This window comes from Vidua chalybeata, chromosome 6, assembly GCF_026979565.1.
Source record: "Vidua chalybeata isolate OUT-0048 chromosome 6, bVidCha1 merged haplotype, whole genome shotgun sequence".
In the NCBI taxonomy this organism is placed as follows: Eukaryota; Metazoa; Chordata; class Aves; order Passeriformes; family Viduidae; genus Vidua; species Vidua chalybeata.
Window position 1 is genome coordinate 5,673,894 of NC_071535.1, and position 19,972 is coordinate 5,693,865.

The 19,972-nt window shown below is 40.4% G+C and overlaps 1 protein-coding gene across 2 annotated transcripts in view; it reads left to right on the forward strand.

Moving 5' to 3' along the window:
• MNAT1 (MNAT1 component of CDK activating kinase) overlaps positions 1–19,972 on the forward strand; it is a 117,743-nt gene that overhangs the window by 41,876 nt on the left and 55,895 nt on the right. For both annotated transcript variants that reach the window (XM_053945558.1, XM_053945559.1), the window contains exons 4-6: positions 2,441–2,544; positions 6,525–6,665; positions 11,994–12,119. In XM_053945558.1, coding sequence (XP_053801533.1) covers positions 2,441–2,544; positions 6,525–6,665; positions 11,994–12,119 — 371 coding nt within the window. The remainder of the gene's footprint in view (positions 1–2,440; positions 2,545–6,524; positions 6,666–11,993; positions 12,120–19,972) is intronic.

The window sequence follows — 19,972 nt, forward strand, 5'->3', positions numbered from 1 at the left end:
GTGGGCAACTGTGGGCTGGAAATTTGGCTGTCAGATTGCCATTAAAATACTAAATATTTAGACTAAAATAATGTTTTACTAAGGAGAGGTTGCTGCAACCAAAAAGTATGTGTTTGTCACAATGTGAAATAAGAAAATGTCATTCCTTTTGGAGGGGAAAAAAACCCCAAAACATTTGGGATGGGTAGCTTGCTTCCAAAAACCAAGCAGCTGAACTTTAAATGGCTTGTTTGGGTTATGGCAGTGCCCAGAGGTCCCAGCTGGGATGAGATCAAGACCTCAGGGAGAAGTGCTGCCTGAAGCCATAGTCTGGAGATACAGCAGGTGGTGTGTAGGAGAAGGGAACCTTTATTCCCTTTTTTCTGATTCTTGCCAGTGGGAGACCTCCAGTACAGAGGCCCAGTGGTCTGTCCAGGAACAGTAGCAAAATTCAAAAATTCAACTCAGGTGTTGATTCTGAAATTCTTAAAGCACAAACTCAGCCATCTTAGATCTTCCCTCTGAACTGAGGATGCTGGGGTGGGGCTGTACAAGTTCAGCTGGTTCAGGAGCCCAACTGAATTGAGATGCTGTCCTCTTGATACTGCTTATTATTTGGAAAATGGGAAAAATAAATACAGTGTTTTTTTTTTTTATTTTTAAGGTTAGAAAGTTTTTGAACTGTATCTTGCTGGGCCCTTTTTTTTGGCAGTTTGAGGAAATTGAGTATTTTTAATAAGAGCAAGATGATGTGGTGGTTTGGTACTCCTGGAAAGAAAGTGTTCCTATTCCCATCTGTACCCTTTTATTACTTCTGTGGTACCCTCTCTGGCACTCAGCCCCTGAGCTGAGCCAGTTCAGGTTACTGGAGGATTTCTCTTGACACTGCAGAGTATCTAAGGGAGTTCTGGAATCAGAGCAGGAGAAAGAGTGAGGCCTGTGCTTGGGGAGAGGGGCATAACAGCAGGAATGCCTCCCTTGGCAGCAGTGAGCTGGGCTTGTAGAGCTGACCTGCATCCCACGGCTCTACCACTTTGGACCTTCCTCTTCTTACCTCCATTTGCTCCTGGCATTGATTTCTTGATGTTTCCTTCACTGTTCTCACCTGGTTTGCCAGTCTGGGCTACTTTTGGTTTGGTTTGCCTAGAACCCTCCTAAGTGCTCTTCTCTGGCATGTTACATGTGGTGAGGATGAAAGGAATCTGATGTTCTCCAAACTGAGATGTGCGTTACCCTGATGAGTAACAAGAGACTTTCATGCTGCTTCCTTCTGTTCCTCTCCAGCAGCCTCCCTGGTACAAATGACTTGGCAGTGGTGCCTGTGCCCAGGCTTGGCTTGGCCCTGGTTGCCTAAAAGCCTTGGAAGAGAGAACTGAACCCAAACCTCCCAAGTGCCAGGCTGGTGTTTCCACAGGACCCTCCTTCCCTTTAGGGTCTGACGCAGCACGGTCACTGCGCGGTTGTTTCTTGTGGAGGATTTATCAATGGCAGCACAAATTTTCTTGCTGCTCTTGTAGGCATGTGACAGAGCTCTTGGAGGCTTTGAGTGCTCTGTGCTGGCACTGTTCAGTAGCTCTAAGGCCATGGGCATGAGCCCAGCATCCACTCAGGATGGGGATCACCAAGCGACTTCCCAGTGATAATGGCGTTCAGTTGGAATTCACTTGACCCACAAGTGAACCAGTGACCTAGAGGTGAAGGGCTCAGGCATTGTATCAAATTGCAAATCATCCAAACCATCTACATCTTTCAAGCTGTTGATTATAGAAACTGTTCAATTTCTTGAGATATCCATGTGTAGATAATTGGGAATGTTGTGCTAAACTATGGAGCTTGCTGGCTGACCCTGCTTGCTCATAATTACATGAGATATAGTCTGTCACCATTGAGAGACATCAAAAGAAAGTCAGCTGACCTATTAATCTGCAAGCATCTGCAGATTCCTCATAATAAAAGTACATAGGCGCCTTTAAATTATCAAGCAATGTAATTTTTTGTGTACCTGAGAATTCAGTCACTGTAGTCTTTGTGCATTAGATATTCCCTGTGAAAAGAAATGATTTAATTTCCAACCTTGTCTTCATATGCCTGTGTTTGGTCTAGTTTAATTTTACAGGAATCACCGTGTTCTTAGCTATAACTGCTACTTGGAAAGTTCAGTCTTTTATGAATAGTATGATGATTATTCATGTGTATCATTACAGTGTCACAAAATGGGATTCAAGATTCAAATTTTAATCTCCTACAGATGTGTAAACCTACAGAAACTGTTGGCTTTTGTTGAAGTGCAGTGACTTAGCAGATTGTCTCTGTCTTTATATGGCATGTTTAAATAGGTTCTGTTACTGCAATGTTTATATTTGGCTAGAAGGGATAGAGAGCATAAGAATAGTGTTTCTTTGTCGTAGCCATGCATGCTGACCTAATACTTTTGCTTTCTGTCTTTATAATATTTATGCAGTATTTAACTTGACCAACAATGTGGACTTGGAGAACACCAAAAAGAAAATGGAGCTGTATCAAAAGGATAACAAAGAAGTCATTCAGAAGAATAAGTTAAAACTGGTTAGTTAACTTTTCTCCCCTACAATTTTTATTCATTTGTTAAAGAATTAAAGGATTTGTGGAGTACTTTCCTAAAACAAATCAAAGCTGAAAACACTATGCAGAGTTCTTTGTATTTAAATATTGAGGTTGATAGTTGAAATGTAGTTATGCTTTATTTTGGGAAGGGCTTGAGGACAGGGGCAGGCAGTAGAGCCTGTGTCTCATACATCACCACGGCATGTGTGCTGGCAGTGTCGTTGGACAATATCCAGGAGAGATGAAGTTCATTCCTACACCAGGACAATCGTTCCTTTCTCATCTGAAGGAAAAAAGGAATCCAGACTCAGACATTATGAAGCTCCCAGGAGAGAGTTGTAAAATTGAGGCAAAACACAGGCCTGGTTTATGCAAAAATCAAAATGAAAGATGTTGAAACAAACATTAAAACTTTTGTTCAAGAGCTGATAACAGTAACATCAGGGGTTTTGTATATATAATCTGTATGCAAAACACAGGGTTCTTTGAAGATTCATTCATTAAATTATGGCTCACATATCATTTTGTTCTTTAAAAATAAACTTCCATGCATTTATTCCTGTAAGAAAAGTTTAATCTGTTAAATATTTTTTCAGCATAAAAATACACATTGTTATCAGTTCTTGAAGGAAAATGTCTGCCCAGAGGGTGACATAACAAGGGTTTGTGTTTGTAATCCAGTTGCACTAAGGACTTGCTTTCAAATCAGTAGGGGTGAAATCCTCACTCCCCTGAAGTCTGTGGCAAAACTCTGAGTGATTTCTTGAGCTCTAGGATTTCACAGGAGGAGATTGGAATCCGAAAAATGTTTGTTTGAACCTCTTCCTTTTAAAGGCAAGGAAATTTCCCTAGGGGTCCATCTCTGATCTGTTATCCTGTCTCTGACACTGTGCAATATCCTCTGCTTCAGAGCTTGAAGAGACCTGCCAAAGCTTTGGCTGCGTGTCTTATTTTACAATGGAGCTGCAGCCTCTGGGGTCACAGTGAGAACAGCTCTGCCTGCAGCCCACCTTCCCTTCAAGGAAGTGGCTCTGACAGCCTGTGCAGGGGCTGTGTGATGCTGTCAAGCAGCTCTGTAATACCCTGTACCCACTCAAGCCCCCAGGACTACTATTTGCTGTGCTCCAGTCTTGCTGTGCTGCAGGCTGGCTGCTGGAAGCTGGGCAAGCCTGTGTGAATCCAGACTCACTGAAGAGCTGGAAACATTTCTCTTTTTTCTTTTTTAACATTTGAAGCATTCATAATTTCTTTTTCAACAATTGAAACTTAATAATAGACTTTACACAATGGTTATTACAAAAACTGCATCATCTTGTCCATAAATTTCCCCCTCTCCTAAAAGCTGAAGTGTTGCTTTTCCTCTCCAGCTCCTCTAAGCAAGTTTTGGCATATCTTTACTCCATGTATGGTAAAAGGTGTTCTGCTTTCTTGCTTAAACTTCTTATGGCCAGTCATTGTCCCTACATTCTTGACGTGGTTGCTTCTGAGGGATATAGATGTTTTCTGTCCCTCTTGTTGTTTTTGTTACCCTTTGCTTGCTCCACTGTGATTTGTGTTTGGCAAGCAGAAGGGGCCAGAATTGAATGCAGAGATCTTAATGCCTCTCGTAAAGGAACTCTGTTTTCCCATCTCTGCTGGAAATACATTGATCCTAAGACTGTTCTTCTCTTGTAGTTTAGAAAAAAAGTGAAAGTCTTGGTGTTCTTGCAATTATAAATTGTTTTTTTAAATATCTAGATATTTATATACACTTTTTATTTATAAAACCTTGCATCCTGAGTGGACTACAGCTTTTCCAGTGTTTCTCCCTTAAATATTTGCACTTCTTCAGTCGTAGGGTAACTTGTTGCTTCCTACTTTATCACTAGATGTTTAATTTCACTTGCTGCTTTGTGCAGTCTTGAAATAGTTGTGTCTGAATTCTGTGATGTGGATGTGCATGTTTTCGTGATTATCCTTTCCTGAATGTGGCGAAACGTGATTTTACTTTCTATCCTTCACTTGTAGACTTGAGATGACTCTAGGCTTCACTGTCATCATCTTTTCCTTCACATATCAGGATTGTGTTTAGATTATCTTTAGTCTGGACACAACCCTTGCTGCCTATCTCTTTTACTGTTTAAAGAATTTGATCTGACGTGTGATAAGTCTTCCATTTTCCTGTAGTCTACTCTGGTTTAAGTTTGTTTATCAATTTGCTTATTTCAGACTATAATTTTTCTGGGCTGTTTCTTCAGACTAGGTCTGTCAGCACTTCCCTTACAAGTTTTCTTCTGTTTCAGTGCAAATTCCAGGCAATCTTTGGAGATAAATGTGGAAGAGCCTTGGAATGTCTCAAAGACCCTGAGCTCTTCTGTCTTGTTGACTGAACGAACTAAATCCCTTAATTTTCAGACATAACCTCAGTTAGAAATATGGGGATTTTCTTGTTTGTTTTTTTCCTTTCCTTAAATGCAAAGAGAGCCCAATTCCAGGTGGCTGCTGGCTGGTGACCAGCTTTTTACCAGCGTCACTGCAGCAATTACAAAATGGAAGCAGCTTCTGTTGGCTCGGTGGCAGGTGATGAGATCTCCCAGGAGTAACTCAGTCTCACTGGGACCCACTGGCTCAATCTGTTTGGTGAAGGGATATTTTTGGGCATATTTTGGCTTTATTAGGTAGCTGTGCTTTATGATATAACTTTATGATTAGAGCAAACTTTACTATGGTCTTGGCCTCGATAATGGTCACAGAATCACAGAATAAGCTGAGTTGGAAGGGACCCACAGGGATTATTGAGTTCAGCTCCTGGCCCCGCATAGCACCACCCCCAAGAGTCCCACCCTGTGCCTGAGAGCATTGTCCAAACACCCCTTGAACTCTGTCAGGTTTGGTGCTGTGATCACTGCCCTGGGGAGCCTGTTCTAGTGCCAGCCACCCTCAGGGGGAAGAACCTTTTCCTGATATCCAACCTAAACCTCCCCTGACACAACTTCAGGCCATGCCCTCGGGTTCTGTCACTGGGCATCACAGAGAAGAGATCAGTGTCTTCCCCTATGATGTTCTGCTGAAACTCCTTTCATCAATAAATCATCCATTAAGTTTATAAAATTTTAATTATCTTGCCATTTTTACTGCATCTCCCTTTGCTTTAGTATATTTGATGGAGAAGATTTGGAAAATGTTTCCAGTATGTTTTTCCTTGTACTTTCTGGCAACCAAACTGACATTCTTTTGATCCACCTTCTTTATTGAATTGTTTAATCCTCTTATTTTCCTCTGTCTCTGAGCCCTCTTCTATTTTTTTGTTCTTTCACTGTGATTTTAAATACAGATTACCTAATAGTTTGCACATTAAAAAAAATACTTGCCAAGAAATAGATCTGTAACAAAAACCTGTCATTTTGTACTAGTAATCTTTCTTTTCATCTCATGTCACATGACTGCAATCCATGTTATAGGAAAAATTCCTTATTTTCTGAAAATGTGACATTTTCACATTTAGTGCTTAAATGCTTAAAGACATAGGCTTCCCTATTAATATTCACATATTTGTAATTTCTCATTTTTCCTTCTACACCACTTACGAGCACAGTGTGCTTTGCAAAGAAGATGCAGCTGGTCTGGGCTGAGTGGGATGATCAGGAACAGTATTGTGGGATCATGTTTTTGTTCACCCTACTTACATCATGGAGTTATAGGATGTGTGGGAGCTGAGAGGGGCTCACTTTAGAGAGAAAGCGTAGGGAAAAGCCATTCCCTAACTTTTAAGGAGTCAGATCTGACTCCAGTGAGCGGCAAGTTAAAAATCTTAGCTTTACACTGGACAATGAGGAGGTAGAATAATCATCCATAGTCACCTTAAAATTCTGCTTTAAAAGGTAGGTTTTGGCTGCTTTCCCCTTGCAGGGCCTGCCTGGGGTCCCTTGGGGGGCAGTGGAGCTGTGGGGTTGCTGTGAGCTGATTTCTGATTTCCCTCTCAGACGCGGGAGCAGGAAGAGCTGGAGGAGGCTCTGGAGGTAGAGCGGCAGGAGAGCGAACAAAGGCGGCTGTTCATGCAGAAGGAAGAGCAGCTACAGCAGATGATGAAAAGGAAGAATAAACAGGCACTCCTGGATGATCTGGTGAGTAACAAAAGCAGGGGCTTTGAAAGCTCAGTAGCATTGACATTCATCTCTATCACTGCTAACTGCATGGAATTAACAGATCTGTCCCTATTTCCCTCTTTTGCATGTTTTGTGTTTCCATTCTCTCACCTGCTGTTTATGTCAGTGTTGCAAACCACTCTGGTTTTGGTAGGCTAGGGGCTGGATGAAGACTGCTTCTGGGATTTGTAGACTTAATTGGACTCTACCACTGTTGGCTTGTTAAGCAGTTCTGAGTAGCGGCTGAGAGTCTGGTGTGTGGAAGCAAAAAGGTCATCAGGAGGTGCTTCTTGACTCAGCCACCTCTGCAGTGGAGATGGTGGAGAGCAGTAACCTCATGAGTTATCCAAGCATTGCTCAGCCCTTGCTCAATCAGAGCAACCAAGTGGTTGGTGTTCCCTTTGAATGCAAAAAACGACTGCAATGAAAAGTTTTCTGCCTTGAGTGTGTCAAGTTCTCTTACTGCAACTTCTCCTGTACAAGTTGCTCCTGTTGAAGTGAAGGAAGCTTGTATAGACACACAGAGGAAAACTCAGACTGCTTTTGGAAATCGTGGTAATCTTGATTAATTTACTGATTCTGCATCTGAAATGCAATAATGTGTGGGCATAGAGAAACTCACTAAATGTGTTACTTAAACAAGGTTCACATCTCAATTTTTTCAATACAAGTGTGTGTACAGACATGCATACACACACATTCACAGGTTTAACACCCATAAGGACAGTCTGTGTACACACAGCCTGTGTGTAACCCTGAGGGAAATCAGAAAAAAGAAGTATGTATGCATACAAACATGGGTTCAGCTGTGTCAGCATGGTTTAAAGCTGCTTGGCATATCCAAATAATATTTTCTCTCTTATATCAGTGTGTCTCACACTAATACAGTGATAATTCCTGCTTTGTAGTCTCAGTTCTTATTCAAGATACAGATGCTTTTCTACTTTTCCTGAAAAAGTAGAGTTCCTCTTTGAGCCAGGGCAGAAGGCACTGACATGGAGAGAGGATCTAAGTGAAGTTTAGGAGTTTCAGAGCCTCCTGAAGAGATAGATGCCTTTCTTCAAGCCAGGATTCCTGGCAACCTGTTACTGGTTTTCCTTTTGTAGACAAAAGCAGAGATGAGCAGAAAGGTTTTTTTAAAAAGTCAAGCCTGTATCTTTACATCCAGCAATCTGTTTTCACTTTAAAGGTAAATGCGTTTAGAGTCCACACAATTAGGAATAGGTGGATAAATTAATAAACACTCCACTATGAATTTGAATTTAAATTCTCAGAATACGGATTTTGAGTTTGACTTTTTAAAAACCTGTTCTAAAACACACTCCTAACTGACTAGAGACTAGTGGTTGATGTGTAGTTGTTTAATTTTTTTTTTTAACACAGCATTTGGTTTTACTGGAAACTTTCACCAGGTGGCTTGCAGAAAGAATAGATATAAATAACCCTTAAAACATGATTAAAATAAGTAGATTTAACTGTGATTACATATGTATTGCAATTAAAACATACCTTAATATTCTAAAAACAATATAAAGGTGATTTTTAAAGGCTGAGGGAGGAAACTGGACAGTTTCAAGTTGTGTCTCTTTTTCTGAAGGGGCAGTGTCAACTTAACTTTGAGCCAAAACTTGTTTTGTAATATTACTAAGGTTTATAAAACCAGCACTGAAGTGTTTGTGTAATGACTTACAAAGTCTCTGGAAAACCAGCAGTTGTTAAAGAAATAAATTTTTCCTATGGTCTCTGAAATCCCTCTAATGCTGGGCTCCAAATCTGAAAATGAAACTGATCATAAATAAAACTTAATTGAGAAATGCAGCAAAAGCCAAGCATAAGCAGCAGCAGTGTAAAGAAAGAATTAAGAAAAAAATCTTCTATCTATGGTTGCTGGTTCTGTGCTTAACCAAAAAAGGATTAATTTCTGGCTACAGAGATACCAGTGGTAACACCACTGACTCTGCAGGATTGTGAGAGCACAGGAAGGAGGGAATCTGACATTGGTTTTGAATCTTCTCCCTTGGACAGATCACCTGATCTGTCAGCCTGCAGCCCACTGCTGGATCTTGGTAATTTTTTTTTCCAAGTTTGCCTCTGCCACTGGGCCACAAAAAAAAAATTAAGACACATTTTTTGTGTTGTACAAGTAGAGATGTCAGGTATTTTCCTTGTCAATAAATGAATTTTACCTTTGGTGCTGAAATCTTACGAAGCCGCAGATCTCATAGAATCATAGAAATGCTTGGGTTGGAAGGGTCCTTGGAAACCATCCAATTCCAACCCTCTGCTGTGGGGAGGGAAAGCTTCCACTAGAGCAGATTGCTCAGAGCCCCATCCAACCTGGCCTTGAACATTGACAGTGTTGGGGCATCCACAGCTTCTCTGGGCAGCCTGTGCCAGGGCCTCACCACCCTCAGGAAAGAATTTCTTCCAGTGTCTAATCTAAAGCTGCCCTCTGTCAGTTTGAAGCCGTTCCCCTTGTCCTGCCACTCCAGGCTGTTGTAAAGAGTCTCTCTCCATCTCTTTTGTCAGTTTCCTTCAGGTACTGGAAAGCCACAATGAGGTCACCTCAAAACCTTCTCTTTTCTGGGCTGAGCAATCCCAGTGCCCTCATCCTTTCCTCATGGGAGAGATGCTCCTTCCCTATCCTCATCTTGGTGGTGTCATTAGATGTGGTACTTATTTCATATGGAGCAAAGGTCTCAATTGTGTGAAAAAGTGTTTGAGAATGCTGTACCATCTTCAAAGAGCTGATAATTTAGGTAGTCCAGAGGCACAGAAAAATGTTTAGTATTCTAAATGTTGTGCAGTGGCTCCTGGTTTCTGGCCAGCCTGGGGAGTGCAGGGGCTCCTGCAGAAAGGACTGGACCTGGGGCCAAGGCTCCATGAAACCACCCTTGGCTGGGAACAGGGAGGGGAAGGCCAGTGTGAAGTGCTGGAGAGATCAGGGGGACTCAGGCTCTGCAGGCCACTGGGAGAGCAGTTTGGTTGTTTTTGCCTCCCACTACTGATTAGGGAATTTCTGTGTTACCTTTGTTGTAGGTCACCTCTTTTACAATAAAACCTCTCACTTTAAAAGCACAATACCCTGTTGTAATTTAGACTTGCAGTCTCAAATGCACTTTATGCATCACTGGGAGAGCTATATGAGTGTTTTATTTTGGGTTGTTGTTTGTTTGGGGATTTTTTTTTAGCCTTGGATAGTTTTGGATAATCCAGGCTGAGTAAAATATTAAAGCACTTTCTTTATGTGCTGTACAAACTCTCTCATATGTATACTGAGGATTCTAAGATGATCTCTTATGTTTTATGGGACTTGCACTCTCCTCTTCGACATGAGGAAAATGGGATTGCAGCACATGGCAGAGGAGCAGGTTTTCCCCGGACTGTGGCATAGCTTGGAGCCAGGCAAAGGCGTTAAAGACGTCATATCCACACTTTCACCAGAACCTCAAGGGTTTTGAGACAAATCTTCCAGAAATTGTTGTGTATAACCAGCTTTGTTCATAGTGTAGACAGTTTGTTTTCCCATACAGAAAATTGCTGGTATGGATAAACACAGGGTTGGAACTTCCACGTGCGTTAATAGTTAACAGAAGGGCTCTGTGCATATTCAAAAGGACAAACAATCAGGATGTGGTGCCTTGCTGGCAGTGTGGGTTTCCCACAGTTGTGTAATCTGGTTACTGGTCATTGTGTGAACTCCTGAGAAGATGGTTAAAAATTGGCTTCCTTGAATCATTTTATTAGAAATGCAGTGAGTGTTGAAGGAATATGAACAACAAAATGAACAGGAGAATGCTTTCTACTCTTCCCTTCTCCCCTAACATGTTAAATCTGGTGATTGAAGGAATTCAACATCCTTAACCTCTGTTGACAGCATGTGCTGCTGCATGCAGGTTAGAGATGTACAACACTTGAAAGAAGCAGACTCTAAACTAGTGCATTTGTGGCCCAAATTTTCTCCCAGTTGTTCAAAAACTAGATGTCTCTACAATTTAGGTTTTTTGTATCTTCTCTCCCTCCTCCCAGCTGATCACAGAAATGCAAGTAGGAACCTGTGCCTTAGTTGTTGTACTTGTGATTCTGGACCAGATCTTGACTTGTGAGAGTCTTCTGCTTTTATCTTGCATTCTAGTGGTAAGGCAAAGGGAAGGTAATAAAATATAGAAGGGAAAAAACACTAGAGAGTGATGTGAAAAGTCAGTGTACAACGTTACTGTTCTTCATGATCACTTCAGAGGATTTCTCTAGGTACCATAAAAACAGCAAGGCATTTTGTGGCATTAAAAACAACCAACCTCTTACCTTGAACTGAATCATTAAAAAAATCACAGTCCTGTTAATAAAATCTGTTTGGTTTTGTGAGTAACAAATATGGTTCATAGTTCAGTATTTGCTTGGCTCTTTGAAACAGAAGTAAATGTGATGTGTGAGGGCCTTAGGAAGAAAATACTGTATTAGAGCAATCCAGGAAGAATCTGTCTGAACTTCTTCCCTGCACTCAACTTCATGGAGCTTCTAGCCAGGAATTCTCAAGGATTTCTGTGTGCATGTAGATAGTCACATTAGTCTCTTAGAAAATTACTTGGCCAATAATTTCCTGACTCTCTCAAAAATGCACTTACATATATGTATGTTAATAATCATTCTGTCCTGACAGCTTAAGTAATTCATTTGCTTAACTATTCATTTTACTACTTTGTGTATATATATATATGTGTGTGTATATATATATATGTATATATATTTTTAAAAATTGGCTGGCTTCCCTAAAAATAAGTTGCTGAAGGAGAAAATAAATATGCTGTTGGTTGCACTTACAATAGTGCCATTGTGCAGAGCAGAGCAAGGATCATTTCCAAACGGCCTCAGGTGAAATCTAATGGGAAGCAATTTCAAACTGGTCTGAGTTCATTGGTAGAAAGAATGTGTCTTAGATAAACATCTGATCCAAGTTATACTACTCAGTATTATTCCTTCTCTGATTAAGTTCTAATTTTTTTTTATTTTAATAAATATTGTTGCATTGGCCAGTTGGAATAAGGAGCCCGTTATATTGTCTTTAATGTGGATTCTATAAAAATGGTTGTTTGCAGGTTACTCTGATTTATGGGGTTGCTGCAGCTTTTTCTTATTACTGAAAATGATCGTTTTCTGTAAACTGTTTCTGAGGGAGAGGATACTTGGCATTCTGCTGTTCTGCTAGTGATGGCCTTGCAGTCCCAGCTTGCAGTTTAGAAGAATATGCAGTGTTAATTAATATTTGTTTTGGTCTAGGACTCAAATTTATTCCTCATATGTTTACAGGAGAGCTCTGATCTTCCTGCCTCCCTGCTCTTAGCTCAGCATAAGGACAGATCTACCCAGCTAGAAATGCAGCTGGAAAAACCCAAACCTGTCAAACCAGTCACGTTTTCCACTGGCATCAAAATGGTAAGATTTGCTTGTTTGGTTTTTTTAATGCCTTTCAGAAGATCAAGGATTTCCTCATATGAAATTCAGAGGTTGTTTAAACCTGAGTTGCATGTTACATGAAATAGGCTGTTCGCTTCCCATTAAATAAGTAATTAGGAATTAATTGAAGAATTTCATCATTCTGCTAATTGGAATATTGTGATGACCCACCCAGAACAGTCATCACAAATATATGGAACATTTTCATTGTGTAGTTGTCAAAAAACAAACAATACCTCTCTCCCTGTGAAGTTGTGGTGTCCTTGAATTATTTTTCTTGTTTGTGTACCAATTCTGGAAGTTGAAATTCTTGAAGTTCAAGAATCATCTGCACTTTCTTCAGATTTATTTTGAGCACTGGAATAATCTGTAAGTATGAGACTGACAATCTAGAAAATGATGCCAAGATTAAGGATTCTGTTTTCATTGTTATTTGGCTCTAGGAAGCAACAAGTATTTTTGCAAAGGTGTCACCATGAGGGTGGCAGCTGAAGATCTCTCAGCATTCCTGTTCTGTGTAATGACATGGCACAAGTACATACCAGCCTGTGTACATAAATGTAGCTGGGGGTAGGAGCATGAGTGCCTGGTCTTTTCTGCACCTTGCTGGTTTTCTGCTTTGTATTGTTTTAAATCTCTTTTTAGAGTTTTTACAAATCCACCTTTCTTAGACTTTGTGTTTTAGCATTGGTAATGGTAAACTGAATGTCTTGAAAATAGCCAACACTCTCTAGTCTCCTCAACAAACCAAGAAGTCAGTAAAGCAAAAATCTGTGCATCAAGCTGGTTTCTTGTCAGTAATCAATTTACTTTTGCCATGAATATTTGTGCTGTGTTCATTATCTGTTAAAGTGTTCACAGTGTGGAAGCATTTGCAGCTTATTTTTCCAAAAGCAGTGTCAATTTTTGCAAGGCTGTGTGGGTTGTTTTCTTGTTTTCCTGTGGTGTAAATTGATCTTCTTCCTATTTCTTTTAAAATCTAACAGTCTGGGGGAGATTGATATGCTTTGTGAGAGATTTTTCTCTCTGTGTAGAAAAGCCAGTGGAGAGAAAATGCCTGTTGTTCTGCTTAAAAATACTCTGTCTGAATGGCTGTACTTTTTCTTGCTGTTAAAATATATTGTCAGAATTTCTTAAAGCTGTGGTTTTTTGTGGGAAAATGAAGAAGATCAGCTTATATATGTTATGAGGACAGTGGAAGTATTTTCTAATTAGTTAAAAAACTAATATTAAATGCAGTATGTGGTAGTGGACATTTGAGATCTGCAGCCCTAAGTAAATTTCATCCAGGAATGGTGAAAGACTTGTTTGAAGAGATTTCCAGCAGCAGAACATTTAAATCCTAATATTTGGAATAATAGGGGATATGCCAGATAACTAATTGCTAATTCATCAGTGTTCAGAAAATGTAAATAGATAAATAATTTAATTTGTTCAATCTCAGGAAACAAAAATTTCCTCCCTCTGACTGATCTTAGTCCTAAATTGAAAAAGAACAGTTTAACTGTACTTATTTCTATTAATGTTTTTTAACAGTAAAGTTAAGGAGAGAAGCATTTGAGGTTGGTGACTACTGTTTATGGAAAATGGATTTGCATCAAAAATTTTACCTCAACAAAATTACAGGTTTTGCTTAGAAAGATGAATGTTTCCTTATTTTCTTTACAGGTGCTCGATTTATTTATTACATGACATTAAAAAAAATACAAATTCTATTACACAATAATAACAATATTGATATTCTGCACAATAAATGAAGGAAGTGTCTAACTTGGTAATTTTTGAAGAAGTTGGTTCCACAGCCTGGGAATGTTTCTGTGGGTGTTCTGCTAGGAGGCAGCTCAGTGCTTGGAAGCAGATGTTGAATTTCTGTGGATGATGTGCAAATTGGCAGTTTACAGGGTCACTTTGACAAGCTGGCCTCATTTGAATGAAATGTGTTTTAATAAGGCTAAATGCAAAATGAGAAATAGAAGAGTAAATAACAGGCTCTGGGAAGAGGATTTGGACGTTTAGCTAAGCGAGTAAACCAGTTTGACCCTCAGCCACAGTGTCTGTGGGGGGTCTTGGGTGTGTGAATAATCCAACAATAAATAGGAAAGGACTTCTCCTCCTGAATGCAATGCTGGGAAGAGCTGTGGTCTGCAGAGTTCTGCTGGCTGCATTTTGAGTGCAAAAATCAGAAAGAATGCAAAGAGGAGCCACAAAAGTCCATTCAAAGGCAGAAAGATCTGCTCTGTGTGCAGCATTCTGCCTCTGGTTTAGGAGATGGTTCAGGTGTGACTCAGTTTACACTGAGTACCTCCTTAGCACAGAACATGCCAGGTCTGAGCAGTGCAGCATTAAATGTAGCAAGAGCCAGTAACCTTAGTTAAACAAATACCATCTGAATAGGAGCTGAAGGAACGAATAAGACCTAAAGTTCACACAATGTTCTGCTGGTTAATTGGCCTCACTGTTAAAATTGGCTCTGGAATGCAACGAAATCTCAAATTCTTGATGTTTTCAGATTAGGATTGGGGTTTGTCTTGGAAAGTTACTGTTGTTATCCAATGCAAGTTTGCTGGCCTTGGAGCAGGGTTAGTTTTGTGAAAAGCAGTTCTGCTCATTGCACATGATCAATGAAGGTGGGTTCCAGTGACAGTGTAAGGTGAATTCCCACCTGGCACTCACCTTAGGACATGCTTGTTTGCCAGGCTGAGTGTTTTTCTAAGAACCTGAGATGCTCAGTCTGCTCCTTCTGCGTAGGTGTCCACGTGAAGTGGGTGGAGCTTTTCTTGTGCTCTTTGTAGCTGCTTTGGCTTTGTTCCCCTCTAATCCATGGGGTTCACACCACTCCTATTGGTGGGGGCAGCTGTAGGGGAGTACTGAGAATTTCTTAAGAAATACAATTCTAATGAATGTTCTGGCGCAAGAGTTCTGCAAATTCAAGACATTTGTGTGAAAAGTCTGCTTTATGCCCACTGTCAGAGGCTTAGCAGTGCACATTTAATGAATCACTATGTATGTCCTTCCTCTGGGCTTTTATTTTTTCCTAATAGTTTGGCCACTGACCTTTTCTGATGGGAGTTTTCCTCTAATTTGGTTTCAAAAGAAGGGAAGCCAGATAGAGCTAGCTGAGCTGCTGGCTGATCTGGAGCTGGTGTTTACACAAAGGCTATGAAAATATGCCACTTGTGGCAATCCACTGGGGTTTTTTTCAGCTTGAACAGGAGTGTTTTTCCTTGGTCAGAGATGTTCTTCTGCCTGACTGCTAATCAGACATGTTTCTTGGTGTCTGAGATAGGAGCATGTCCATTCTAGTCTCCTGGGCAATGCTCAAGGAAGTTGGCTCATTTAAGGTGTCATATTAATGCTGTGAGTTCCTCTGCTTGCAGGGGGAGGAGGGAATGTCATGTAAGCTAAGCAAGAGCATCCCCTATAGCATGTTGCAGACAAATAGCTCATGGGGACAGGGTCTCCTTCACTTTTCCTTTTGTGAAATTCCTTTTTTTTTTTTTCGTTTCTCCTTACAAGTGGAAGCAGTTTTTCCTCTGTAGTCTGCTCTTCAACTTCTTCAGTAAATTCTGTCCTCTGTGCACTAAGTTTACATTCCAAATCAATCAGTTTGATTTACCTCTTTGAGCAGGGGGACACAGTGCTGCCAGGCTTTTTTCCTTATCATGTTCATCATATTAAGAAATACACTTTCAGCACATCTGAATATTTTAAAACAGTCTTATTAAATCCAATCTCAAATCAGAGTAAAGCTACAAAAGAAACCGTAGCAATCTTAATTGCTGCAGTAGTGCTAAAAATGAGATTTCTTGTCAATTGTGGTACTTCAGACTTGAGCAGCTGTCAAAAAGAGCACACTTTGTCTGAAATGAATGATGTTTCCAGCATTTCTAGGGCTTGTCAGGAGGTGCAAAACAAGGTCTGGCAAGAGAACCATTCTTCTGTTTCTTGGTGAATGTAGTGACCATTTCTGGTTGTCAGGTAGCTTTAATGTGGAGCTCATTTTAAGGTGTAAGAGAGATGCTCATATATATTGCAGACAAATGGCAGTTTGCAAATGCAACAGGAATTAATTGTGTTACATGAATTTAGTTTCCTTCTTATGTTTGTAGTGTTCACAGTACTTTAGAAGCCTTTTCTAGGTCTGTGCTTTACCTCACCTTGGTGGTTAAAAAGTGCATAGAAGTGTGGATGTGTTTAACTCCTTCTCAATTTCTTGAACTGGGAGCACAGAACCTTTGAGTCTGTGGCCCAGCTGTTTCTGTGTTTGTAGAAAATCTGAGTGCCTTAGACTGGCTCAGCTCGTGCCACGTCCAGCACATTTCCAGCTGTGTGCCTGTCCCTTTTCTGTTCCTTCCAGTTCTGTAATGTTTCTTTTCTTCTTTTTTAAGAAAAGAAACATTACAGAACTGGAAGGACTGTCCTGGACTTCCCCCACCCTCCCAGGACACTTAACCTCTAGTGATGGTATTCTTGGAGTAATCTCATGCAGTTAAAAACTCAATTACCTCTAATTGGATTGCCCAAAAATGCTGGAAAACAACATAGGTGTCCCCTGGTTTGCTCCTGCTTGGGAGAGTTTGCCTTCTTGCATTTTATACCCAAATACCTCAGAATTAATGTAATGCATCATTGACCTTGCAATTCTTATCATTGTTTTTGTTTTATTACTTAATAGCAGTGGGAATATTTATTAATAGAACCATTAGTGTGGAGTGCTGTACAAGCTTTATCATTACCAAGATGGTCCCTACCCCAGTGAATTTGCAGTTTAAATAGATGTGTCAGGGAGGGAGGGGAACCAGATGCCCGGAGGGGATGTTCTCACCCAGGATTAGCCAGCAGAGCAGTGGAGGAAGAAGGAATAGGATCCAGCCCTACTAAATTCCTAACCTTGTGGCTCTTCCGCTGAGCCGGGCTCCATCTCCTGTCAACAGCACCCCTGAATGGCAGCGAATTAAGAGTGAAATATCTGCTCCAGCTACTGCTTCCCTGTCCAGCTCACAGCAGCGGTGTTAAATATAACCTTGTGGCTCTGAATATTGCCCAGATTTATTCCAGTTCTTGCAGTTTCAGGTTATTAGTAGTTGGATGCTGAGGAGAGCAGTGTGCAGCCTGGAGCAGCCAGAGCTTGCAGGAGGGAGCAGTCGTAGAACCAATATTTCAGAGGAATGGATTTGTGTCAGACACAGGATGTCTAGGACACCTCAGGAATGTGTGTTACCACTAAGCTGCACATAACAAGTGTTAGGGAAGAGATTTTGTGCAGTTTTACACTTGCAGTATTATTCTGATGGGAAATAACGTTCTTATTTTACGTTATGTGGAGCTATTTCTTTTAAAACATTGACCTCATCAGCTCAGGTCAAATTAACTGTTCTTTATTATTGCCTTTTCCTGCAATATTGCTTCCTGTGCAAACAACTGCTCAGCGGCTGCTCCTGTTTTTCAGTCTGTTTCTTTTATAGCTCGTGGAGCAATTATCCAAAATCCTGTTCCAAACTCAAAAAAGTCTGTCAAAATACCCTTTTTAATCAATTGTGCCCCTTCAAAGTTGCTTAGACATATGCCAGGTACTCTGAGGGAAGTGAGGTGCATGTCACACTGTGGTTTAGGCTACAGCTATTCTGCAGCTCCTGAGGGGGCCTTACTTTGCCAATTCTTACTGCTCTAGTTTGCTTGGTTGGTTTGTTGGTTTTGGTGCAGTGTGTTTTAGTGTGTGGGGGGGGTTGTGGTGGGGTTTTTTTGGGTGCTTTTAGTTTTTGCCTGAAGTTAAAAAATAAAGCAATCAAGGCTTCCTTCACTGTTAGCTCAGCTGGTCTATCTTCAGACTGAAACTGTTCAGATGGAATTGATTTCTTTGAGCTGAATGCCAGTTTGAGTTTAATTGGTATTTTGTTTTTAATCTTTGTTTGGCTCATACCATGCACATTTCTCTTTTACAGCTGAGTGGAATATTTCCCTCTTTGCAACTCTTGGTAGTTTAGAATCACAGCAAAAGTACAACACTTACTTTCAAGAGTAACTAGTGTGTTTAGGCATATAGATCCTTTTGGAATAGCCATATTTGTTAAGAGAACATGCATGTAAAGGTAAAATTTCCAGTGGCACTGAGCATTCTGTGTCTCTGTGCTTGTATGTGGTGGCTGTGTCCCAGCTCAGACACTCGGGGCTCGGTGTCGGTGCCAGGAAGCAGAATCCCTTTCCAGAGGGAACCCAGATGCCCCAGTCAGGGGAGTCACAGCACTTTCCAGAGGGTCTCTGGACGGAGTGCTCAGGGAAGCAGCGTTCCTGCCAAGCAGCTTCCCTGGAGCAGAGATTAACAGAGGTGCAGGTAGCCCTGAGAGAAGTGAGATCCTGCAGTTGCTAAGCACCATTTCCTGATTCCTACTCAGAGTGTACATTGCATATTGCTTTAGCATTGAATTTTTGTCATCAGTAACAGTGTCTTGTTTTTAACAATGAGCATTGATTTGCTAAAAAGGATACTATTTCTGAAAAGAAGAGAAGAAAAAGAAGTCATGGCTGCTGGATCTCTACCATTTCTGACAATATGTGGATATAGAATTCAAATATATAAACTGAGGGGCACCAAATATGCTGGAAGATATAACTCAGGTTAGGACTAACATGCTGGATTTAAAAAGGGATCCACAGTCCTGTGACCCACCTACTGCTCCCTTAAATCTCATAAGTTTATAAATACAATATGACTGCAGCTTCTGAGTAGCTTGATGGAAAATGATTAGTAGTAGTAAATACATTTGTCATACTAAATCTCTAGCCCTCTGTTTAAATAAAGATGTTTTGTTAAGAGTCAAGCACATACATGCTGAACTGTGCTTTGAGTTTCTGAACTCTGGTTTTGAAGTATATGCCAAATAAACTTTATTTAAGTGATCTATCATCAGCATGCTTCCTGTGCACTCCAGCCCATGGACTGAAGTCTAAAACATTAATTGGGTTCTGGCCTTACTAAGTAATTACTGTTATATCAAAGAGCATAAACATTCAGCACATGATGTTGACTTAATGAATTTTGTTCCTTATGTTGGTAAGAAAATGTTTCTGGAGGAAAAAAGGCAAAGTAAATGACAGTATTTGTTATTTCCCCACCCTTCATTTGCACAGCAACGGCCTTGAAAAGGAGACTGTATTTTGAAAATACAGTGCTATGTCTCCCCATAGCTCTCTGCAGGCTTTTAGTTTGGAATGCCTTAGGAAATATGCTCTAGTTGAAATTAAGTTGTTTGGTGGACAGACAGAATCAGAACTGCTTGACTTGATTCTTTTTTATGGTTGGGCTCTCTGATACTGCTATGTTAAAATAATATTTATTAATTTGCTTTAAGGCTCCTTTACATGGCTAAAGCAGCACATGTTTATGTATACATATTAGTATAAATACAAATTAGACCCATAAGTTTGCACAGCTGTAATGACTGGAATTCAGTAAATGAAATAATGCCAACAGTGTTAATTGTACAGGAGTGAATGGCATGACCAATGTGCTTGTTAGTTAAAGTGTCTGTGGCCAGCAGTGGAGCAGATCTGTGCTTTAGCTGTCACTTTTTGGAATGGAGCTGTTCTTAGGTTAGGGTTTTTTTAATTATCTTTTTTTTTTTTTTTTTTTTTTTTGGTGGGTTGTTTCTTTGGTGTGGTTTTTTTTTTTTTGTTTGAGTTGGCTTGGGTTTTCGTTTTGTCTTGTTTTGTTCGTGATTTTTAGTGTCCTGTTTGATTTTTGGAGTTGGTCAAGAGCTTACTTGCATGGCTGATTCTTCCCCATCGTTTTTCAGAGAACATCTCTGTGACATGCAGCATGTTCTGGTCCCATG